Source organism: Macaca mulatta, chromosome 8 (genome assembly GCF_049350105.2).
Source record: "Macaca mulatta isolate MMU2019108-1 chromosome 8, T2T-MMU8v2.0, whole genome shotgun sequence".
Classification (NCBI taxonomy): domain Eukaryota; kingdom Metazoa; phylum Chordata; class Mammalia; order Primates; family Cercopithecidae; genus Macaca; species Macaca mulatta.
In genome coordinates this window covers 25,411,180-25,437,093 of record NC_133413.1, presented here as the reverse complement: position 1 = coordinate 25,437,093, position 25,914 = coordinate 25,411,180, and the positions used below count along the sequence as shown (strand labels likewise).

The 25,914-nt window shown below is 46.3% G+C and overlaps 1 protein-coding gene and 1 long non-coding RNA gene across 2 annotated transcripts in view; one reads left to right on the top strand and one right to left on the bottom strand.

The window, feature by feature from the left end:
* The window catches only part of LOC144330755 (uncharacterized), a 140,325-nt gene that overhangs the window by 89,302 nt on the left and 25,109 nt on the right, over positions 1-25,914 (bottom strand). The window lies entirely within an intron of this gene.
* Positions 6,803-11,996, top strand: NKX2-6 (NK2 homeobox 6). Its single transcript, XM_015144985.3, has 2 exons — positions 6,803-7,466; positions 10,653-11,996. The coding sequence occupies exons 1-2, from the start codon at positions 6,992-6,994 to the stop codon at positions 11,282-11,284; spliced, it is 1,107 nt and encodes a 368-aa protein (XP_015000471.3). The 5' UTR covers positions 6,803-6,991; the 3' UTR covers positions 11,285-11,996.

The window sequence follows — 25,914 nt, the reverse complement described above, 5'->3', positions numbered from 1 at the left end:
TTGTTACATATGTATACTTGTGCCATGTTGGTGTGCTGCACCCATTAACTCGTCATTTACATTAGGTATATCTCCTAAAGCTATTCCTCCCCGCCTCCCCCGCCCGCCCCGGGAAGCCATGAATAGTATACCTGTCATGTCCCCCTCCCTAGGCGAGCGGCTGGCCAGCGGCTATAAACAAGTTAAGGGACTCCTCTGAGCCTCAACATCCCATCCCTGGAATGGAGAGAAAGACGTCTGCCCTGCTTATCTCAAAGGGACATCGATGAGATCATACAAGCCCAAGCTGAGGTTACATCTGATGCTAAAAACTAGATGAGAAAGGGTCTGTCTGACCCTCAAGGTCAGCAATGTGTGTGCAACTCCCCTCTCGGGGTTTGGGGACGCAGCCACGTGTTCCATCGCACACCATGCTTTGGGGATGCTGTAGGGCTCAGCAGGACCGCCGACTGCCAGTTATTAAAAGAGCAGCTGCCGTCCTGCCGCGCAGTGGGACTGAGAGCTGCAGCCCGGCTCAGGCTCCACCGGGCAGGGAACCGCGACGCGGGGATGGGCAGCTCTGGGCTGCGCTGATCTGGGACTCTGTTGGCCCTACAGACACACTCACACACACACACGCACACACAGATGCATGCACAGCCGCTGGGCCTGGAGTTTATTTTTCCAGGGCCTGGTGCGGACTCCGCTACCGCGGCAGGCGGCGGCACTGGAATGTTAATTGAAACGGAGCTGGCGAGCGCGGAGCAGATAAGCTTCGCCCAGCAGCGTCCCCGGCTGCGGCTCCCCGAATCCGCCATCCGGGGAAGGACCCGCCGCCTCTCTGGCCGCTGAGGGTTTTCTTTTCCAAGGTGGAGGAATGAAACGCGCGCGGAGGCGGCTCGGCTCCCGCGACCCCCCGGAGTCAGCCCCACGGTCCGTCCCAGAACTAAACGGTCTCCGCCACCCAAAGCCGAGAAGCTGGGAGGCCGGCTGGGGAGGGTGACGCAGAGAAATGGAGAAGCCCACCTGGCGGTTACGTACCAGCAGATTTTTATTTTCTTTAACTGGTTGGTTTTTCTAAACATTTGATGCAAGAAATCTCTTGGCCCGCTTCACTTTACGCTCCACCCATGCTCGGAAATTCCCCTAACCCTGAGAATTTTGCACAGATTTTCGGGGTTCGCGGGGAGCGCCTCTGAAAGTGATAGCGGGCAAACCGTCAAAACGGCCTCAGCACAGCAATTCTGGAAAAGATCATATCAGATCCTTAATTCACACCATACACTCGAATACACTCGAATGTAAGCAAAGAAATTATAACAAATACTAGAATAAAAAGTGGGTGAACTCCTTTTTAACCTCAGTGTAGGAAAAGAAAGGTCTTCTCACCATGACTCAAATCAAGAAGCAAGAGAGATAACAAAAATGATTACATTTTATAAAATGCATGGTAAAAAGCACTATAAAAGAAGTCAAAAGACAATTGTCAAACAGGAAGAAAATATTTTCAACACATAGCACACATAAGCAAAGTAACTGATATTGAGAAAACCTAAAAATTGAAATTGGGAGATGGATGCAATTTACATTTGTGTATATATGTGTATATATTTATGTGTTTTTAATTGTTATGTATATTATACATGTATATATATAGATACAAACACATATGTGTATATATAGATACATACACATATGTATATATCCCTTAAACATATAAAAGGATGTTGCACCTCACTTATAATTACAGAAATGCAAATTAAAAACAACACTGAGATACTGTTTCTCACCTATCAAATTTGTGAGAATTAAGAGGCGTGATCATGCATTCCGTTGCCCAGACTACCTGGGAAGCAGGCACTCCCATACAATACTGGTGGAATGCAAACCTGTAGAACCTTTCTGGAGAGGAGAACTCCTAAAAATATTATATATGCATTTATGTTTCACCTATGGTCCCATTTCTTAGAAATTTGTCTTTTGACAAATTCAACTGACAATTGTCTTTTGACTCTGAGCACACGCCTCCAACAATATGAAAACACATACAAACTTAAAGTACTGGAAAACTCTAAATACTCATTCATAGAACAGTGGTTGAATAAACTTTGGTACATTCATGTAATGGAGTACCAGGCAACTACAGAAAACAATAAGGAAGACCTCTTTGGACCAATATGATGTGACTGCTGAATATATTGTTAAGTGAAAAAAAGCTAATGGCAAAAGAGTATCTTCAGGAATCAATGAGAGCTGGGAACAGTTCATGTTCTGGGGAGGAGGCTGTGCCAGCCATGGGACTTTGGGTGTGTGATTGGCTGCAGATGTGCTTGCCTTGTGGCAGCAGAAAAAGGATGCACCAGTGATCAACCAGTCTCTTAATATGGAATATCTTAGAATATCTTTTTACAAAATTTTGATTTTGAGAACCATGTTAATTTTTCAAATACTCAAAAATATAAATACATTATTAGAGTATTAAAAAGTGGATCCCAGCAAAAGGGACCATAGCAAAGCGGAAATTTCCACCATTGATGATCCCCAGACACCCTTTGGGCCAGTCCCCAGAGTATCCTAGGAACTATCCCCAATCAAGCAGGACAGATACCTGTCCCCAACAAATATTTGTTAAAGACCTACTACGTGCCTTGGGGACACAGCTGTGACAACAGACCCAGAGCCCAAGTCTAGTCTAGTCTAACGGGGATCCTGCACTTGGGTTAAAGAGGAATGATTTTATCTCGGCCCACAGGGCCCACTAAGCCGCAAGGTAACCAGGAATTGCCTGTTGAGTATGGTACCTGCTGGAGGGAATCCCTTCGTTTTAGAAGAGTGAAAGAAACAGGAAATAATGACTTTTGTTAACCATGGAGAAGAAGAGGTTCAGGGCCAGTCGCGGTGGCTCACGCCTGTAATCCCAGCACTTTGGGAGGTCGAGGCGGGCTGATTACGAGGTCAGGAGTTCGAGACCAGCCTGGCCAACATGGTGAAACCCCGTCTCTACTAAAAATACAAAAATTAGCCGGGCGTGGTGGCGGGCGTCTGTAATCCCAGCTACTTGGGAGGCTGAGGCAGGAGAATCGCTTGAAACCGAAAAGGCGGAGGTTGCAGTGAGAGGAGAGCATGCCACTGTACTCCAACCTTGGCGACAGAGTGAAACTCCATCTCAAAAGAAAAATTAAAAACTCAATAAATATAGTGTACAAATTCCTTCTGATTGTGCAAGGTAACACACTGCATGGGAATCATTTAAAAGTCTGTCTTCTATGCAAGAATGCAAGTTCGGATAAGAGGGCTGTGACCTCTCATTTTCTCAGTATTCCCAGAGCTTGGGCAAAGCCGGCCCACGGTAGGCGCTTAAAACACTCTGTGGATCTGAGTGAAGCAAAGCGGATCAATCACACCCCCAGCACGACTGTCTCCATCTCACGTAAGAACAGAGGTGATCACGATGTCTCCATTCCTGAGTAATGGACACACACACACACACACACACACACACACACACACCCCTCCCCGCACCACGCTGTTGGGGCTGCACGGAGTCCTGCCTAAGAAAGAGTCTCTGGACTCTGACTTTTCTGCTCTCGCCGCCCCTCCTAGTTTCCTGCCCGGCTCTCCTGGGCGCCAGCGCTTAGGCAGGTGGCCCGTCGCTCGCGCGTCTGTTGCACTGTGAGGCAGCAGCCGCTAATGCGCCTCCAATTGACCCGGAATGGGCGAGATTCCAGGTACCAGTTCCACTCTCGGCGGGCAGGCGGCTTTCAATGCTCCTGGCGCTGAAGGAGGAGGAGGGTGGAGGGACGCCAGGCCCCTCCGAGAGGTGACTGAGAGAGGGCGAGACTCAAGCGAGCAAAGAAACTGAAACCTGAACGCAGGACACTGCAAATTCCCGCCGCGTGGCGCAGTGCTGCAGAAGGACGACCTTGCTCCCTGCAAGGGTGGGGCGAGCGCGACCGGGACTCCTATCCCCAGGTTTGCGCCCGGAGCGCGCATCCTGAGCCGAAACGACCCTTTCCGTAACAAGGACTCGCTATGGTGGAGAGCCTGCTCTTGCAAAGCGGCGGGTAACTGCTCCGCAGACCTGGACTCCGGGCGAAGGGAGATGTTTCCACCACTCGAGAGGGGTTAGAAAGCATTTTCACGTACAAAAATCTCATCTGATCCTCGCAGCAAGCCAGGAAGGGCAAGGCTGGGGACGTAGGGCTAGGATTTGAAATCGAGGCTTCCGAAGCCAAGTCCCCCCCCAAGGTGTCCTTTCTTCTATGACTTAGGTAGAGCGCGACTGTCTGCCACGAAAATTCCACCAAGTGATAAGGCGCTGGAAGGTTTCTGGCGTTAGGTTTCTACCCCGGGTCACGCTACTTCCCGCCTCCAGCACTTGGAAGGCGAGAACCCAGTGAGCCGTCAGTATCCCCTGCAAGGACGAGGCGGAGCTCCTACCGCGGAAATATTCTAAATTCAGGGTCTCTTGTGGGTGTCCGGTGATGATTGTAAATACCCATAGACTAGGCACTCGCCTGCACCTCCAGGGAAAAAATACGATAATACTGTTTTTCTAGAAAGCCCTGGAATGAATGGCATGTCTTATGAGCATTAAAATCTTTGATTCATTGATGTTTCTTCTATATATGTATCCTGAGAAAATAATAGAAAATATTGACAAGGATGGAAATTAAAGCCACAAAATAAAGTCTTATTTACAGTGATGGAAAAAAGATATTATCTGAAAACACAAACACAGTCTATTATGGTCTATCCATAACATGAAATATTAGATACCTATTTTAAATTATATTTGTTAAAAAAAATTCTAAAGATGAACTGGGCATGCTTATGATGTAAATTTAAACATATACAAATAGATATACCCGATGAGCTCATATATGCAAAAATAAAGAGAAGAAGGTGCACGAAAATGTTATCTCTGGGTGGATATTTACTTTTAACTTTTCTTCACTTTTTCCAAGGTGCACATGATTGACTTTTATCAGGAAAGAAAAATCCAAATGAACGTATGGGTCATCACAAGATTTTGAGATCTCTAAGAGCAAAGGATATCTATTTCCAAAGGAAAGAAAGAAAGGGTTAATTATCTTGGTTTAGAGGCTAGTCTGGTCTTGCCATTTGGTGAACTATCTGGGCCACCTTTCTGATCTAGACTCCTCGCTGAACAAAAAGAAGAAGAAGAAGGAGAAGGAGAAGAAGAAAAGAAGAAGAAGAAGAAGAAGAAGAAGAAGAAGAAGAAGAAGAAGAAGAAGAAGAAGAAGAAGAAGAAGAAGAAGAAGAAGAAGAAGAAGAAGAAGAAGCAGCAGCAGCAGCAGCAGCAGCAGAAGAAGAAGCAGCAGCAGCAGCAGCAGCAGCTGGAAACATTTGGGTATAGCTTTGATGTAAAGATTAAATGTTACTATGTACAAGAAATCATTACTTGGTAGCTGAATGATCAAATTTGCTGAAATTTTGCATAAATCTTTGTGTGCAATTTTGCACCCATTAGCCTGGGGAGATGAGTTGGGTTTATCTGGATTTCAGGAGATAATCATATTCAAACAGCTGTTGTAACACTGAATTCACGTAAGTAGGTTTAAGAAGCATTTGAGGCCTGAGCGGTGGCTCACACCTGTAATCCCAGCACTTTGGGAGGCCGAGGTGGGCACACTGCTTGAGCCCAGGAGTTCAAGGCCAGCCTAAGCAACATGGTGAAACCCCGGCTCTGCAATAAATAAATAAATAGCCAGGCTTAGTAGCTGCATCTGTGGTCCCAGCTACTCAGGAGGCTGAGGTAGGAGGATCACTGAGTCCGGGTCGAGGCTGCAGCGAGCCATGATCTGGCCACTGCACTCCAGCCTGGGAGACAGAGAGAGACTCTGTCTCAAAAAAAAAAAAAAAGGAAGGAAGGAAGGAGAGAGGGAGGGAGGGAGGAAGGAAGAGAGAGAGAGAAAGGAAGGAAAGAAAAAGAAAAAGAAACATTTGATCTGAAATCCCCAAAAGAACTCTAATGAGATCCCATTGTGATTAAAACACAATTTTTAAACCCTCTTCGATTCTGTGCTGGAACTGCTGACACCAAATCCCGTTTCGCTGATCCAGGAGTAGTAACAGCAGGGGCTGGATCTGTTGGCGCTGTCTCCGTATTGGTGACCTTTGGGCCACACTGCCCCATTTACTCGGCGACCGCTGTAACCGAGGGACTTTTCTGGAGATCTAATGCGAGTCAAATCTTCCCAGCCCTTCGGCGGGCGCCGCATTTATACGCGCACACAAGCTGGCACGCTCCAGGCAATCCGCTTTAAGGAGGATAAAGCAGAAGAAGAAAACGAACGTGGGGACACCCAGGGCGACGGGAGCCCCCCACCCCACCTCGCCTCTGACCACTTTGCGCCGGCCGCAGCGATTGCCTTCCCGTCTCCCCCACCATTCGCGGAGCCCTTTAAGAGGCCGAGGGCTCCAGACATGTAACCCCCACACCCATTCCTCGGTCCTGGGACTGAGACGCTGCTCCTAGGAAGTGGCGGGTCGGGACTCAGCAGACCCGGATTCATTTCAAAGAGAGAGGTTTCCATCTCAATATAGGCCCTGGCGGGTCATGACTCACTTCAACTCTGCGGTACGGCCTCTGCGCACGTAAGATCCCAGCGCGCACCTCAAATCCCGCGGGTCCCAGTTGTCTCTATCTTAGCTTTCCTCCGCCATAAGAATGCAGAGTTGAGCTAAGAGCAGGCTGGATGGACCGGATCGGGTTGCACAGCAAGGACTCCACCCCCAATCCTCGCATGTCCACTAGGAGGGTCCCCGTGGACCCTAGGTTGACCTCGGAAGCGCCCGCTAGTACCGTATTGACGAAGATCCTAGCCGCGCAGCACTGTCTCTCCGCGTTTTCTTTGCTTTGAGAACCATCAGTACGAACCAAACCTCCCAGGAAGGCGACTGGGGACTGGAGAGGATTAGACGGGTGCGTGAAGAAAGCGCTGGGGGAGGAAGGTGCAGGGTTAGCACGTGATTTCTGCGAGAACCAATGGGGGGCTACGGTCTCGTCACCCGGCCCTGGACCCGGGCCTGCCAGCATGACCCAGAGGAAGACGCTGTGTGGGACGCTGGGCGTCTGTCCCAGAGTTTGGGTCTGTCTGCGGGGCCTGCAGCAACAAGACAGGAAGCTCAGGGTGCCGATCCTCACGGGGACCAGGCACTCCTCGGCCCCGCCCCATCCGCCTTCGGGATGCTGTTGAGCCCCGTCACCTCCACGCCCTTCTCGGTCAAGGACATCCTGCGACTGGAGCGCGAGCGGAGCTGCCCGGCGGCTTCGCCACATCCGGGGATGCGGAAGAGCTCGGAAAACTTTCAGTACTTGAGAATGGACCCAGAGCCGCGAGGGTCAGAGGTTCACAACGCTGGTGGCGGCGGCGGTGACAGAAGGCTGGACGGTTCGGAGCCTCCTGGGGGTGCCTGTGAGGCAGTCTTGGAGATGGACGCGGAACGGATGGCGGAGCCACGTGAGTAAGCGCTCAGGTCTTGCCTCCTACGGGGGGAATGTGGGGGCGGGGGGGGCGTGATCCATGGGTGCATGGGGAAAGTACGGCTCCTGTCTCCTGGGTTCGAGAGTCTGTCTTCATTTTTTCTCACTTCAGGAGTCCAAAAAAGGCCTCTCGAACCCCATTCCCACCCTCTCCCGACACCCAGCGTTCTTCACACACCTCTAACGAAATTAAGCCCCTGAATCTTAAGGATTCACTTTTCCCAAATCCGCTCCTCTGATTCCCACAAACGCATGGCTCCCACTCGCAGCCACAGTGCCCAGAACCTCCATCTTCTCATCTCCACAGCGAAACCCTCTGCAGGGTCTTAGCCGTGCCAGTCACCACCACCCTTCCCTTCCATCACCTGGTGTCTCTCCACCCCCAAACCGTTTGCAAAAGAGTGTGAGCAATCAAAGCAGTGGAACCCTAGTGGCTCCGAGGTCACTCCTAACCAGGCCCTTTCTTGCTGGCCTGGCCGGGGGCGGGGAGGCCCATTCCTCCTCATGGATTTTTCTTCTGGAAGACGGAAGATGGGGACCGGGTGGCGATTGAGTCTCCCGAAGTGGAAGGCCCCGTTGGCACAGGATTCTCCGCGTCAGGGAGAGTGTTAAAGGCTGCCAGGGTTTTCTCTGCCCTGGGACATGGCTCTGGCCGAGTCCTGTCGCCTGAATCCGAAGGCGCAACCATGCGCGCCGAGCTGCGAGGCCCACGCACCTGTGTCCAGCAGCCTGGAAGGGAAGGGGCTGGCGGGGAGTTGTGTTGCGTCGATACGGAGGCTTTGGCTGGAGAGGCCCGACATTCCAAGGGATGAAAACTACACCTTTTTCTCTCCAAACCTCAGCACCTCGCTCAGCATTCTCAACGCAGGGACTCTGAGTAGCGCCCGGCAGGGCAGGCCTCCTCTGCCAGACTGCCATGGCGCCTCCATTCAAGGCGCAAACGAACGAAATAAATCAAGGGGCTGGATCGGAGTTACCGGCTTGCAGGCCGGCTACTCACTAACTCCGGAAGCCGGAGAACATTATCTGTTGTGTCCGCGAAGAAGCTGGTAGGTTTTCTGCAGCGGATTCTAAACTCCCTCGGCGCTGCTCAGCTAACTCGGCGATCACTTCTGCTCCGCTGACAAAGGATCACGTTTCTTCGACCACCACAGTCGCCTCGCAGTCGATGGTATTGGTGGCGCCTTCCTTGTCCCGCTGGAAACCAAATCCTGGGAGCGTCTCTTCTGCTGCAGCAGTGGACGCCGCCGAGGAGGGACCCGAGGCGGGCTCCAGGAACTGAGCCCAAGGCCGCGGTAGCGATCAGGACAGGGAAGGCACCTTCGGTGGGCTTCATGCCCTCCTCCATCGCAGTCAACCACCTTGCCTTCAAGAACTCCAGGATTGTGAGCAGGAGGGCGCAGGGTGCTGGCGCGCCCAGCAGTACTGTGCAGCCCCAGGGCCTGCATGATCTGTGACTTTCAAATGGGGTCCTCCTTGCTCTACAGCCTGACTGAAGGTCAGTTGTTACCTTTCGATGTGCTAAGAAAACAAACCTACCTCAGGATTTTTCCTCTTTGCAAGGAGAGATGGCCTCAGTTTATTTGAGCACAGGCGTCTCTGAAGGAAGTTGTTCTCTCCTCAAACTTTAAATACCAAACAGCTCCATCCCCCCATGACATTGTGCCAGGGCCTTGGGTCTTAGGAGTCTGCTTCCAATCGCACTGGCTCATTTAGAGTCCTGTCCCTTCTTGCCATGAACTTGCACCCCCTCCATGCTCCTGGTTTTCTCCTGGCATGAGATTCCATGAAAACTCAGCATTTCCCTTCTATCCACCCTTGGGGTAAAATGGGGCTTAAGCCCAGACAGGAGAGAGGTGAGAAGAAGGGAGGAAAATGCTGCACCGCGGTGGGCACAGTCTCAGCTGTAGGGGTCGCCCTGGGTGAAAGGAGGACTTCAGGGTGAAGCCCACATCACCTGCTTGCCAGAAAGACCCCAAAGGAAGGAGAGGCTACCTTTTAAGAAGCCAAATGTGGACCTCAACTTTATGTAACTCTCAAAGAGAACCTCAGTTTCTGAGCCAAGAGTCAGGAGCCAAGAAATATTTTGTTTTCATCATATATTGTTATTTTGGATTACAAACCATCACATCCAAGAAAGCTGGGATGCATCCTGGTGTTGGTGGAGTGCTGCGTCAAAAAGACAAGAGTGTGCACACAAGTGGGGTGAAGGTAGGAGACACTCAAGGCCCCGGCTCCTGGACTTAGAGCTGAGTTCCCTGCAGTGCGCTTGGGGCTGCGAAGGAAAATGAGGCAGACGGGAGCCTCCTGAGAGCCTGTCACCGAGTTTGCGCCTTCTTGACACCCGGGCTTCTCTGTTTTTCCTTCCTTCCCCGCCTTCCTCCTCCTCCTCCTCTTCTTCCTCCTCTTCCTCTTTCTTCTCCTCTTTCTCTACTTCCAACGAGAGTCCAAAGTCTCCCCAATCTGATCGACACCTCCACTCACACTTGTTCCTCACAGCGAAGGTTTACCAAACTCGACCACCATACACACACGGTTTTTTTGTTTGTTTGTTTGTTTTTTGAGAAGGAGTCTGGCTCTGTCACCCAGGCTGGAGTGCTGGGGCTCGATCTCGATCTCGGCTCACTGCAAGCTCTGCCTCCCGGGTTCATGCCATTCTCCTTCCTCAGCCTCTCGAGTAGCTGGGACCACAGGCGACCGCCACCACGCCCGGCGAATTTTTTTGTATTTTTAGTAGAGACGGGGTTTGACCGTGTTAGCCAGAATAGTCTCGATCTCCTGACCTAGTGATTCGCCCGTCTCGGCCTCCCAAAGTGCTGGGATTACAGGCGTGAGCCACCGCGTCCGGCCCATGCACACACATTCTAAGAAGCAAATGGAGCTGCCTTAACTCTTTATCTAGAGTCTACGTTTTGGAAAAGGACGCACACATCGGGGACCACATGGTGTCACAATTTATGTTCCAGCAGTAACATAAAAGTGACAGAGCTTGGAGGGAAAGAACATTGAGACAGTCCTGGGACAGGGTTCGGGGGTAGTAGGAGCGAGGAGGGGGATGGGCAGAATGAAGGCTGCCAGGGAGAGGGAAGTCTTGAAAACTAAGTAGAAACTGCTCAGGTGAGCCTTAGGCTGGGCGCTGATGTGTCACTTCCTGTGCTTTTAGAACCCGGCCTGAGCGCGGCCTCGCCCCTCGGCGGCGGGACCAGGGTGCCAGAGTGCGGCGTTGGCAACGGCGGCGACAGCGTGCGGGGTGGCTGCTCCGAGCAGCCCAAGGCGCGGCAACGACGGAAGCCGCGCGTGCTCTTTTCGCAGGCGCAGGTGCTGGCCCTGGAGCGGCGCTTCAAGCAGCAGCGATACCTGTCAGCGCCCGAGCGCGAGCACCTGGCCAGCGCGCTGCAGCTCACGTCCACGCAGGTCAAGATCTGGTTCCAGAACCGACGCTACAAATGCAAGAGACAGCGCCAGGACAAGTCGCTCGAACTGGCCGGCCACCCTCTAACGCCGCGCCGAGTGGCGGTGCCTGTCTTGGTGCGCGATGGCAAGCCCTGCCTGGGCCCCGGGCCCAGCGCACCTGCCTTCCCCAGTCCCTATGGCGCCACAGTGTCGCCCTATTCTTGCTACGGAGGCTACACCGGAGCACCCTACGGAGTAGGCTACGGCAGCTGCTACGCGGGCGCGCCCTCCGGTCCTGCGCCGCACACACCACTGGCCAGCGCGGGCTTCGGACACAGTGGCCAGAATGCCACCCCGCAGGACCATCTGGCAGCCACGCTGCAGGGCGTCAGGGCCTGGTGAGGCTCCTCGGCTTGACTCTGCCCACTAGGGTCAGATGCTCGGTCCCTTCCCCTCCGCCCGCAGGTCGCGACAAGAAGGAGGGGACGCGGCGCTGGAGGGAAGCTGCTGCCCAACGGCGCTTCGTTCCGAAGCGATCTCTGGAACTGCGATCTGCACCATAGTCACCCAGCTAAAGGCCTTGCCTGGGACGTTCTTCCCCCAAAAGGCGAACCCTCTACCGGTCACCCACCAAGCAACACAGGGACTGAAGAAAACCGAGGCTGACAGGCAGTTTGGGGTGTGGGAGCAGTACTGAGGCGCGTGACTTTTGGGGCTTCAACCCCAGAGGCCCAAGAGGCTCTCGCATCTGTACGCAGCAGCCCCGGTGCATCGGGGGTGAATGGAGATGGTGATCTAGCGGGCCTACCATCCTCCAATTAATGACAGCTGTTGGGGAAGAACGAGAAGAGAATGGGAGTGCGGGAAGCCGGCTGAAGAGCCGGGAACTTGAGGATGGGGAAGTTCACGAAGAGGGACCTGCTCTGAGCCTCCTCCTGTGGGGTTTAAACATCCCCACAAGGCTGCGCCCCTGCGGACTCCATTAATCCAGAGGAGCGCTCTTTTCCCGCCATGATTGCTCTCCTGGAAGTAGGCTCTACCTTCCGGTGCCTTTCACTGTTGTGCATTTTCTCTCTTTGTACAGCACAGGACCTCCAATAAATACACTAAACAAGTGTGCGTGTGGTTGCGTGTGTGTAGGCCGTTAGAACATACATACGCCATTACCTTGAAACAATTTCGAGTTAAAGTAAAAATGAAGCTCAGAAGTGCTAGGAGAACAAAACCAATTCAGTCTTGGAGGTAGGTTTCCTAATTTCTTCCTTCACACTCCTCTCTCCCTCTTTGTAGGTTTTCTTTGGAGCATCAACAGTTTCTAAGTTTTGCGCCAGGAAAAGATCAAGTGCCCCGAAGTCCTAAAAAGATGGGTAGAAAGCCTGACCTTTAGGCTTTCTAAAATTGTGAAATTTTGACATCTCCACCCCTAACGTATCTGAGGTCATGCAAACTCAAGAATGAAAACAAACTCATTTTACTCATAGGGACATGGGATCAAATAGAAAATGTGTGTTTGCCGAGACAGATTTTATAGAACATTTAGTAAGAAAATGTGGCTTTTTTTCTCCCCTTGAATTGCATTTTTAGATAATGAAAATTCTAATTATTCATCCCGCAGGACTACTGACTTCTTGAATGTTAAATTCTCGTATTTGATAAATTCCTATATTTAATTCAAATGTACTACCCCTGAATTTTCTCATTTCTAATATGACCTGGTTGTTTTACTAAAGTGAGAAGCAGACTGCTTGAGGGTGTGTAAACTATACCTGACTGTTGATAGCTTTCATCCCTTAGAGTGTATATGTTTAAGCTTAAAAAAAAAAAAAAAAAAGTAGTGGTTAGGTTTTTTTACTATCATTTTCTTACATTTTCTCTCCTTTGGGGTTTTGCCACTTCTCTCTTTTATTTCTTTTTTTCCATTTATTTATTTATTTATTATTGGGCTGGGGTATTTATTTATTTATTTATTGAGCCTGCTCTGTTGCCCAGGCTGAAGTGTAATGTCATGGTACAATCTTAGCTCACTGTAGCCTACACCTCCCAAGCTTGAACCATCTTCCCACCTCAGCCTTTCAAGCAACTGGGACTATAGGTGCATGCCACCACACCCAGCTAATTTTTAAAATTTTTTATATAGAGAGGTTCTCCCTGTGATGCCCAGGCTGGCTCAAGCGATCCTCCCGCCTCAGCTTCTCAAAGTGTTGGGATTACAGGTGTGAGTCACCGAGCCCAGCCCTCATTTCTCCATGCTCATTGCCAATAAAAGTGTGTTCAGAAACACTTCACAGTATCTTCCAATTACAGTGTTGTGCCCCTGGGATTAAAAAGTGGATATGTCTATTTTAAATTTGGGAATATCGGTGAGTCAACTTGGTCAACAAAACTGAGAAAAAAAGTGGAGATTACACTGAAAATTTCCACCATGAGAGAATTGTCATAGAGTGCCACCACTCTTCTTTCACTTGGGAGGCCATTCCTCACAAGAGGAGAGGTCTCACCCTTGGACTCCAGCCTTAGACCCATGACAGGTGAGCTGCAGTCCAATGCTGCCACTGAATTATAATCTGCCCAGCCTGCAATGGTTAAGTGAGGTTTATTAAACTTTTCTATTATCAGATTCTAGAATGCTATATGTTAATTTGTTTAAAATCCTCCGGGGAAGGTCCCTACCCCAGAAATGTAGGTCACTGTAGTATGGATTGAGAAGTATTTGGCACAGAGTAGGAAATTAATAAATGTTATTTCCTTCACCCTCTCACCCTCTTCTAACATAGAATAGTAGCAGAAGAAGCAGTTACTAGATATGTGATGTTTTGAATAACCTTGTCTCTGGAGTTAGGGTGAGTGAAAGACTCCCTTGCCTCCTCTACACCGTTGTGACCACAGGGAGAGGTACAGGAAGATCAGTTGGGTCAAGGCTCAGAGTGAAGGGGGCAAGAAAGAGGCGCAGTTTAATCATCAGGAACTCAGTCATTGCTGAACATTCCTGGTAGGGACACAAGAAAAAAATAAGATTTGGCTGCCATCCTTAAGGAATGTATTTTCTAATTGGGAAAGCAAAGACCAACATGAGGAAGGTATCTAAAAATACAAAGTGGTCCATGCTGCATGTCAAATAGGACAGACATTAAGCTCACTCTAGAGAGAAGGAAAATCCGGCCCAAGCTGGGGTGCTTAGAGAAGGCTACATGGAGAATGGGGGTTAATCCAGGTGATTAGCACAGGAATGACACTGTTTGCTGGGAGACGTTCCAGAAAATCTCTAGGACTTTGGAATGGATAAAAGAAATGGGTATATGCCAAAGCCAGAGCTATATTTTATAGTAGTTTGAGACACAATTCAAGTTAGCTTCAGGGACTTTGTAAACTGCATTCAGTTGGCTGAAGGGGTGTGCGAGGTGGGAAGGGGTGTCAGTTACATGTACACCCAAGATCCTTTAGATGTTCCATTTGCCTGCCACATTTTTTGTTATGCTCCCTGGATTGCTGTGGCATCTATATCTGGCTGGCAAAAAAAAAAAAAAAAAAAAAAAAACTATAACCAAAATCTTGTCCATGTGCAATCCACGTGGCTTTCCCTTCAGACCACAGCAAGGAAGTTTGAGATTCACATGACAGCAAAGATTTCATTCCTAAAGGAAAGGAGAGTGAAGGAAAACTCTCTTCCCCCATCTCCCCACTCTCTGCCTGTCAAGATCACTTTAAAACGCATCGGTCTCCCAGCTCATCAAGCCCACCCCCAGCTGCCTGTCTTCCGTCTCCCATCTCCCTAATCTCTCCTCTGCACTGAAAGCTGCCCCTTTTTGTGTGTCTCTTACCCGACAACTGCTTATCCTCTGCAGGGCTTTTACCAGGGAGCCGCTCTGTAAGCAATCAGCCTCTTATCTCCATCGTTCACTCCGGTCACCTCTTAATGTTCACAAGTTCCCCAAATGGGAAGTAATTGACCTCTAAACAAAACAAAAAAGCTCTCAGAGAGATAGCAGAGGTTCCTTTCCTGACTGTCCCAGGGCTAGGGGTCTCACCTAGGCCAGGTGGATAAGTCAATAAAGTTGCAGACTTCCTGGCTCCCTGTCTTTCCTTTCCCATCCCAGCCCCACTCCAAGCCAGCTCCATCCTGATACCATCTGCAAGTCAGATGGAGTCTAATTCTAGATCACAGACTTGCCAGATTCCTGGTATTTATTTTTTGTAATGTTGTCATTATTATGATTAACAAAATCATTATGATGATTTGAGGAAGGCATATTTAAATCTTTTAAAATTCCATTTGAAAAGTGTTTACAACCCTCAATGTTTAGACCAGCTCTTTAGTATTTTATTGCTTGTCAACTGACCCTTTTTCTTTTTCACAAAACGAGGGAACTCTCAGGCTTAAAAACTGTGCTCCTCCTTTCCCTTCCCTTCCCCTAACGAAGAGTCCAGAGACACAGAGGATGTAGAGAAACCTGAGTTTGGAGTCCTTTCATTCTAGTCCCAGTTCCACTAAGAACATGCTCTGTGACCTTAAGTAAGCCTCCTAACCTCTCTGGGTTTCACTCTCTGCACCTATACAATTGAGGAGATGGATCTCTGAGGCTACTATTCTAATTTGAGGTGGCTCCCTATTGATTTCAGATGCCTTTACTTTTTTTTTTTTTTTTTTTTTTTTTTTTTTTTTTTTGAGACGGAGTCTCGCTCTGTCGCCCAGGCTGGAGTGCAGTGGCGCGATCTCCGCTCACTGCAAGCTCCGCCTCCCGGGTTCACGCCATTCTCCTGCCTCAGCCTCCCGAGTAGCTGGGACTACTACTCGCCCACAACCGCGCCCGGCTAATTTTTTGTATTTTTAGTAGAGACGGGGTTTCACCGTGGTCTCGATCTCCTGACCTTGTGATCCGCCCGCCTTGGCCTCCCAAAGTGCTGGGATTACAGGCGTGAGCCACCGCGCCCGGCTTACTTTTTTTAAATTATAAGATAGATCATAGATCCAGAAGACTACACAAAACATATGTACGGTTTAAAGAATACCTGTAAAGTGAGCACAGATGGAAGTCCCACTCAAAGCAAGAAACATGGGATGCCAGCTCCCCAGCAACCCTTCTTCCCACACCCCTCCCAGAATGCCAACCCTTTCTCCCTCCTCCTCTCAAAGGAGGTACCAGCTACTCTGACTTCTCTTTAATAGTAATAAATAATGAACAGGCTTCTTTTTACGGATTTACCAGGCTTCTCTTTTTGTATTTACCCATATGGATACATCTCTTAACAAATACGGTTTAATTTTGCTGGATTTTGAATGTTCTATAGGTAGAATCATACTACATATATTCTTTTTTTCTTTTTTCTTTTCTTTTTTTTTGAGACAGGATTTCACTGTGGTTGGAGTGCAGTGGTATAATCATAACTCACTTAAACTCCTGGGCTCAAGAGATCTTCCCGCCTCAGCCTCCCAGGTATCTGGGACTACAGGCACACACCACTGCACCTAATTTTTTTAAATATTAATTTTTTTTTTTTTTTTGAGACGGAGTCTCGCTCTGTCGCCCAGGCTGGAGTGCAGTGGCCGGATCTCAGCTCACTGCAAGCTCCGCCTCCCCGGTTCACGCCATTCTCCTGCCTCAGCCTCCCGAGTAGCTGGGACTACAGGCACCTGCCACCTCACCCGGCTAGTTTTTTTGTATTTTTTAGTAGAGACAGGGTTTCACCGTGTTAGCCAGGATGGTCTCGATCTCCTGACCTCGTGATCCACCCGTCTCGGCCTCCCAAAGTGCTGGGATTACAGGCTTGAGCTTCCGCGCCCGGCCCAATTTTTTTTTAGAGACAGAGTCTGGCTATATTGCCCAGGCTGGTCTGAACTCCTGGCATCAAGCGATCCTCCTGCCTCAGCCTCTCAAAGTGCTGGGATTATGGGCAGGAGTGACTGCACCCAGCTATGTATGTATTCTTTCATGACTTGCTGCTTTTATTTAATTTGATGTTTGTGAGATTTGTTTATGCTGTTGTGTGCAGCTTCTGTTAGCTCATTTTCATTGCTACTCTGTGTTCCATTAAATGCCTATACCTCAATGTATGTATTTATTGAAAATGTAGGGAGTTTCCAACTGTAGATTGTAACAGATTTCTGTTAGTGGTACCCTGTCTCACAGGTACAGCTGGATTCCATAGCTGGAATATGTCCTGGGCTGTCATGCACTTTTGTGACTTGCTGGCAAGCATCCATCCTCTGATAGATTTCTATTTTATATAACAAATAACAGCCTTGCACTGGCATACCCTTTGAACTATGGTATGATTTTATGCTGTACTTACCATCCGTACAAGGCAGAATATATTACTACTGCCATCCAGAGTCAGAGTCCCAGGGTCAGAAAAGTGACAGCAACATTGTGAGTTAGTGATGGAACTGGGAATAGACCCTGGGCTCTCTGTCCTCTCATCCTTGGGTTCCTTCCACTGAATACTCCACAAGGCATTCTTGTCTTCATACAAATCACGGGACTCTCGAGTGACACTTTCTGTGTGTGCTGAGTGAAAAATGCAGAAGAGGTAGGAGGCCTTTGGAAAGCATGAAGAGGGGAGAAATATGAAGCCAGATGCCAGAAAGGGTGGGGAGGGAAGGGAGAGATACAACTGCATCTTCCTATTCCTGTGGGTAAACAATGCGTGATGACCCTGGCTTCTGCATTCCCCTTGCCTAGTTCAGTCCACATTTTCCTGTGTGCCTTGAGGCCCTGGGGACACTGATTCAAGCTTTCAAATGGCTAACTCTTCAGAGTGGGGAGCATTCCCCTGACTGTTTCTCCTCCTCAGTTCCACCTCCCCCCACAGTGGGGAGAGGGCTTCCTGGGAAGCTGATCTGCCTTCCTCCCTGACCCTCTGTTTAGACTTGTCTAGCAACCCCCACCCAAACCAAAAGAAATGTGGTCTTAGTGACATAGTCCAGATTCCACTGTAAGAAAAGCAAAGATATGCCCAGCAGCCCTGAGCCCCAACCTCAGAGTGCTTCTGACTCTGTCCCTGTGGGGCTGTCCTTGTAAGCTGCTCTCAGTTATGCCTGCCTCCTTCCCACTCGTGCAACAGTGACTCCTGCTTCCTCCCATCGCCAGTCCAGTTTAATTGCCTGAAATTTGAGGGCACAGGATTGAAATCTAAGTGAGGACTTTAGTGGTCCAAAGGGGATCTTTTCCTTGCACAGCTCCCATATCCAGGCCATCGCAGAGCCCTCTGGTGCCTTGCCTGGACATTCCTGGTAGACAGCCTGTCTTAATGCCCCAACTGGGTCAGGTGCCTCCGGCATGAGATCCTGGAGTACCCCAGATGTCTCCACGATAGCTCGGTGACTCTCCACGTTTGTTGTCCTTTTTAAACAATCAGTTGTCTGTTATTTTTAAGCAATGAATCTGCCCTATGTATTTCCAACTTGCCCTGTGCCCAACATAGCGGAGGGGGCCCCATACCATTTGTTGATTGATCAAATGCATGAATGGCTGCTGGTTGACTTTTTTGTATGACCTCACAAAGTCTTCATTAAACATTCAGGCACTGAGCTGGCTCCTGAGCAGTCAGATCCTCTGGAAGAAATCCCTTCTCTGTGCGGATAGGGACCTAGCTCTTGGCAGGGATTGTCTGACCCCTGATAACAGGGACCCTAAGAATTTCTGTCAGCCAGGATTTATGGCTATGGAGAAAAAGGAAGTTCTTTGTTTGCTCCTTCCAACCATTCTCCTGTAGATCAACTTAACTTTAATTAGCAAGTATAACAAATCAAGCGTTGCGGGTGAATATAAGATCAGTATCATTAAAAAATATTTACAAGAGACCTATTACTTAGTGCAAAATACTCTTCTATGCACTGAGAAAAGGGAGCATAGAGAGCAAGAGAGACCCATGGATGCAAAGAACATTTAGTCCTATTCTGAAGAAGATTATAAACTGGCAGGTGAGACAGCACCTCTACAGCTAATTATACCACATGGAAAACTAGAAGAGGTGCATTATAAACATCGCCCGGGAGCACACAGAAGGGAACTATTTATTCTGACTGTGGTCAATCATTCATTCAATTAATGGAATGTCTACATTATGATTCCTGTCCAAAAGATGCTTATGATGAGAGACAACCTGGCTGTCGTCCAATGTCCATTTTCCTTCTTTCCTCTTTAGTAATTGAACCCGAGTTTTAGTTAAGCACACAGTCTCCCAGCTAAGGATTATATTTCCCTGACTCTTTCTGCAGTGAGGGGTAGCCAAATAATTACATTCTAGCCAAAAGGATGTAAGCAGTTGTGAGGGGGGCACTCTCCATGACACGCCTCCACTTTCCTTCTCTTCCTGCTGCTGGCTGGAATACAGATGAAATGGTGAGAGCAGTAGCAGCTATCTTAGATTATGACAGAACAAAAGATAGAAGAAGGCTAGGCCTCAGGTTACTATCTCCCACCTGACCATGTGCAATTTCTCCTAACTGGCATTCCTGGATGCCAAGCCATTCCTTTTTCTCTCCAAGCCACTCCTCATGCTTCTATAGGATTTTTTAAAAATTCTGTTTCTTGATGAAAAGACTTTCATATGTAGTCTGCATTCTTCAACCAGACACACAAGAGCTTCAATAATCTGTCTCTTCCCTACATTTTCAGTCTCATTCCTTGCCAAATTCTTCTGCATGCTTTCTGCTTGCGGTCAGCAAACCTCTGGCTCTCCAAAACACATAAGGCATGTCTTCCTCTTTTGGTCTTTCATGCCCAGTTCAATGCCACCCCTAAGGAAGTCCTCTGAGCTACCCAGTCAAGGACTCTTCAGGGTGCTCCGAGCTGCCACAGCTCATGGTTTGTTCCCTGTTGTAGCACATAGTTCACCCTTGGATTGTAGTTGGCTGTTTCCCTAATTGCTCTCCAATAAAACCATAAGCCACTTAATTGAAGAAATCAGTTTTACCCAATTTTCTTTGTGTATATACATTTTTATTGAAGTACAGCATATGTAGAAAAAATTGTATAAATAATAAATGTACAGCCAGAGGAAATTTAATAAAGTGAACTTCCCATATCATCAGCACCCAGATCATGAAACAGAACATTAATATCCTCCCCCATAGAACCTCTCTTGTACTCTTTTTACGGTCAGCACCGCCCAAAGGAAACTACTATCTTGACTTTTAACATCATAGATTAATTTTGCCTGTTTTTGGAAAAGGCAAAAGTAAACATAAGTTGAATCATATGGTTTATACTCAATTTTTGTCTGGTTTCCTTTGCTTAACATTATGTATGTGAGTTTCATCCATGTTGTTGTAGGTGGCTGCAGTTCATTCACTCTTATTGCTGTTTGGTTTTCATTGTATGAATATACCACAATGGATGCATCTATTCCACAATGGATGGGCATTTGGGCTGTTTCCAGTTTGGAGTTATTCTCATTAGTGCTGCTGTGAACATTCTTTTTTTTTTTTTGAAACAGAGTTTCATTCTTGTTGCCCAGGCTGGAGTGCATCTCGGCTCACTGCAACCTCCACCTCCCGGGTTCAAGCGATTCTCCTGCTTCAGCCTCCCATGTAGCTGGGATTACAGGCATGCACCACCACTCCTGGCTAATTTTTTATTTTTAGTAGATACAGGGCTTCTCCATGTTGGTCAGGCCAGTCTCAAACTCCCAACCTCAGGTGATCTGCCCACCTCAGCCTCCCAAAGTGCTGGGATTACAGGCGTGAGCCACCGCGCCCAGCCAGATATTCTTGTGCATGTCTTCTGGTGAACATATGAGCACATTTCTGATGGGTATATACTAGGTGTGGAAACTCTGAGTCATGGGATAGGCATATGGCCAGGTTTAGTAGATCTATTTATCCAGAGGAGTTGTGTTAATTTACATTCCCACTAGAAGTGGGAGCTCCATATTCTCACCATCCATAATCAGTTGTCTATTCACGTCTCCCTTCTTCCCCTTCCTTGCCCAGAACAAGGCAATACAGATAGAGAGTGAGAGTACCATGAATGTTTGTATAACGGTATACAGTTGAGTTGAACCATTGGAGGAGCAGAGGGAGGTAAAAATAATGAATGTTTAAACCCATACCGAGTGCTGAGCTCTTGACATGCTTTATAGTATTTAATCACTATAATCACGCTCTACACTCTAAAATCCAGTGGAGCCCAATAAACTCCCAAATTAGGAAACTAAAGACCAGAGAGATTAGGAAACTTATGCAGAATCACCATCACTAAAGGTAGAGGTAGAAGCTGAGCCTCCAAAGTCCACTTGCTTTCCATTATATCCTGTTGCCTTCTGGCACTCATTACAATTTGCTGCTCCTATTCTTTAACTACTTAAACATACAGCTCTATTTGCCAATGATTCAGCACCCAGCATCTGCCTTCTGACTGATTGTGGTGTTTTTTGATCCTGCTATTTTCATCCCAGCCTCAGAGGGAGTGACTTGGAGGGAAAGTGGCCCAAAGAGCACCTTCAGACGTTTCAGAAGGCTAAGATCTCAGCGATGCCCATGGGGCTCTGATCTCTATCCCGGGATGTCTGCATTCAGAATCTATAAACGACTTATTACGTATGAATATTGCATATAACGCCAAGAACGTCTGTGCTAGAGGAGCAACCAGCAGCCATTGCTTGCAGAACTTCAACTGCCCACCAGGGGACACCATTGCCTCCAGTTTCCTACCGTGGGAAAGAGGGAATTCCCCCAAACTCCTCGGGACTCCACTCGAAGCTCCATTTGACTTTGAGCAATGATTCAGGTTTCTTTTTTCAGGTCAAGCCCTTTACCTTCCTATTTGGATGTTGACAGTTGGGGATGAACTGGAGACATTGAATCAACAGATTAAGGGCTCCAGGGATAGCTGCTGTTGTTGGCAGTGGTTTCAGTGTGGCAAATATTAATGATAACATTGGTGCTGCTGGTGGCTATCAGATCAGTGGGATGCTTTACAATGCATTAATGTCCTCCATAAATACCGTCTCATTTAACCACCATATGAGAAAGTATTATTCCCACATAGCTGAAGAAACTAGGGAAATTGAGGCACTTACCCTAGGTCACCCAGCTTGTAAATCAGAGAGAGAATACAAACCCATGAATCCTGTTAACAAATCCTCTGTTCAGGGTTTAATTTGTGTACCTAAAATATAACTGTCTGTTTTTAAGAAACGCCCTCTGAAGGGCTGGTAAAGCAAATACTGCTAACAGATTAGCCTGCAATTCTGCCTGCCTCTTCACCAGCGTCCAGGCTCTCACTCCAACACACCGAAGGGAAGGTGATCGGATCAGTTCCTTCCCACTGAACTGTTGTTCTTGACTCAGAGCAGAGGTTCCCCACTCTTCCTGAGTTGAAGACTGCTTGGAGAATCAACATCATTGAATCTAGTGGATTCTGGCCTCACTTTATCCTGACCAATTCGGTGATGGAGATCGAGTTATTTCATCTCTCCAGCCTTCAACTGCATCTTAGGTAAGATGGAATGAGTTAAATCTCACCCATGAGACTCTTTGGGTTGTAAGTGACAGAGGCCCAACTCACACCTGCATGGGCACTTTCTTTGCCCACACGGCTGAATGGCAGAAAGGCTTAAGGTGGAGCTGCACTTAAGGATGGCTGAAACCAGGGAATAGCAGGATCTCTTAACCACTGAATTAAAAAATCAGTGCAGCTTTGGGGACTCTGTGCTTTCCTACACTATGGAGTAAAATCCTCTTGACCTAAAACTAGCCTTATCTACAGGGAAGGGCCAAAACCTCCAGGGTGGGTCAGGCTGGGATGCAGTGGCTGGCTTCCTCCCAGGACTGCAAGCTGTGGCAATTGGCAGATACACAGAGGGGCAGTAAGAGAAGGACTTGGCTCCACCCAGGAAGATCAAAATGAAGTTAATGTGCATGAAGTCCAGTCTATAACTACCAGCCTCCACATACACACACACCCACTGTTCTGGGGACAGCTGGAGACACCAGATGCCCTCCAGCCTGCAGCATCCTCTGATAACTGCCTTAGGCTTTACTTTGACCTGATCCCCCCTCTATATACAAAATGTAGTGGGGAGCCCATAGACCACAGATTGCTTTGATTCTACACCACCCCCACAGAAGGCTCTGTTCCAGGGCTGCCTGGTTCCCTTCCCGCTAAGCGGCTCCTCTCAAGCTCTGAGCCTCAACACTTGAGGAACAGAGTCCCAGGCTTCAGGATAATTGTATATCCAGAGGTAGTGAACCCAGGGTTCACCCAACAATACTATTAAAGCAGAAATTGATTTCTTCAGACACACTTTTTCCTGCTTTTCAAGCACTCTCAGCTTCTAGGTTGGATAGTGAAACTGTTGGCAAAGCTCTTCTGGGTAAGCTCATGGAAGTCCTGCCCTCCTCCATCTATACTGATAGGGAATGTGACATGGCCCATCAGAGGCATCAGGGACACTGCTGGATGGAGCTGTCCAAGGCTGAGCTCATAAGCTGGTCAGACACTAAAGCAAAGACCTCACATACTTCGTCAATCCTCGGCACACTTCCATGTGACAGCCAACCCTTAGGACTCTCATTTATCAGAGGGCTCGCTTAGGCCAGGAGAGGTTAAGTGTACATGCACCTCGCAAATGGCAGAACTGGGATTTAAACTTGGCCTCTGAGAGCCTGAAGCCTGCTGGCTTCCTTGCATCCTCTCCTGCATAGGTCCACCTCCTTAGCTCAGGCTCACTGGCCTGGGCCTCCTGATTCCACTGCTGCAACCTGTCTTCAAGTGCTGCAACGGCACATGCTGTCCACTATGAAGTGGACACCTAGTATTTCTGTCAGCAGTGTCTTTCCAAAATGCAAATTTGGTGGTATTGCTTCTCTTTGCTCCAAATCACTGCACAGCCCCCGAGTGGCCTGTTGTATACAAACCCTTCCGTGTGGCAGTCCAGGCTGCTTCCCATCTCACACAGGCCCCGCATCCTTCTCCTCCCTCCTCTGCACCCACTCCAACTCTCTCAATGCGTCAAGGCCCATGTAAAAGCCCACCTCCTCCATGAAACCTTCTGTCCTGAAGCCACTGGTCTCAGAGAGTGAGAGTTGAAGGGGTTCCTTGTCTAGTGACTTTCAAACTAGGTGCTAAAAAACTACAAGGGTCCTCAGGACCTACACTGGGACAAACAGCTGCTGGGTTCATGTGGCAGGGAGGGGTCATGAGCTCCCGGCAGCAGATTCACCTTTATCTGCCATGGATTTGGGATTTCTGGAAAATTTCATCTGAAAAAGGTTCTGCTGCTAACATAATACATAATATTTTATGTATCACATACACATAATTATTATATTGTATATTATATAATATAGTATTTCTATGTAGTATATTATAAAAATATGTAATATAATATTGAATATATTGAATCATGTAATATAGTATTGAATACAATATAATATATAAAATATATTATAATAATGTATTCAATACTATGTATTCAATATATTACTGAATATATTATTCAATATATTATTATAATATAATATTTTATATTTTACTTATTTTTTTCTATTATATAATAATAATATTATATTGTTATATTGTTATATTTATATTTTCTATTATATATTATATCATGCTATAATAATATATAATATATTATATATTATATATGTCATATATGTCATATTATATATAATATATTATAATATAATAATATATTATATTAATATAATAATAATATATAATAATATATTATATATATAATATATATAATATTATATATTAATATATATATTAATATATATATTATATATAATATATTAATATATAATAATATATTATATATTATACTATATATTTTAATATAATATAGTCTATATTATATTAAAATATAATATAGACTATATTATATATAATATTATATTATATATAATATAGACTATATTATATTTAATATATTATATATTATATTTAATATATTATATCTTAACATAATATATTATATTATATATTATATTTTAACATAATATATTATATATCATATTTTAACATAATATATTATATGTTATATTTTAACATAATATATTATATGTTATATTTTAATATAATATATTATATTATATATATTTTAATATAATATGTAATATATTATAGTGTATATTATATATAATATATTATATTATGCACTATAATATATTATATAATGTATAATATATTGTTATATTATATATAATATGCACTATAATATATTATATATAATATAATATGTTGTTATATTATATATTATACATTATAATATATTATAATATATTATAATATATTATATATTATATTATATATTATATTATATATAACAATATATTATATATTATTTTAGCATATAATATTAATGTATTATATTAATGCATATTAATATAGTATTATATATCATATATTTATATATGATATATATGTTATAATACAATATATAGTATGACAACACAATATATTATATATTACAATTTATAATATATTATTATATTATATATTTTATATAATGTTATATAATATCTTTTTTAGTATTATATAAATTATATGTAATATAATTATATTACTACTATAAAATTTTAGTATGACATAGTAATGATAGCATAATAAGCAGCATCCAGTCCAACCTTCTCATTCTACAAATTGGAAGCTCCTCCAGCACTTGCTGTTCACTATGAATTTGACATCTGGTATATTCTACCGCTGTTGATATAATTGTTTTTTCTTGTGTATATCTGTCTCCCCAACTTGAATATAAACTCCTCATGGGCAAGGATGAGGTCTTATATTTGGTTATCTCCAGGGCTAACAAGGCTTAAGATACGTTTATTTATTATGACTATTCCATCGTCTGCTTCAGGTATTTCTTTAAAGACATAACACAATGCAGACAGAGCTAAAGCCCTACCCCAATCCCTGCCTGCTCACTCTCTTCTCAGAGACAACCACAACCCTCATGTTCGAGTGAATCATTTCTGTGAATGCACAGAAGCGTTAGTGTGAATGCACAGAAAATGCATCTTATGTGTAATTTATGGTTTCCTGAGTTCCAGTGCTTTATGTCAGTGGTCACTTCTTTATCCT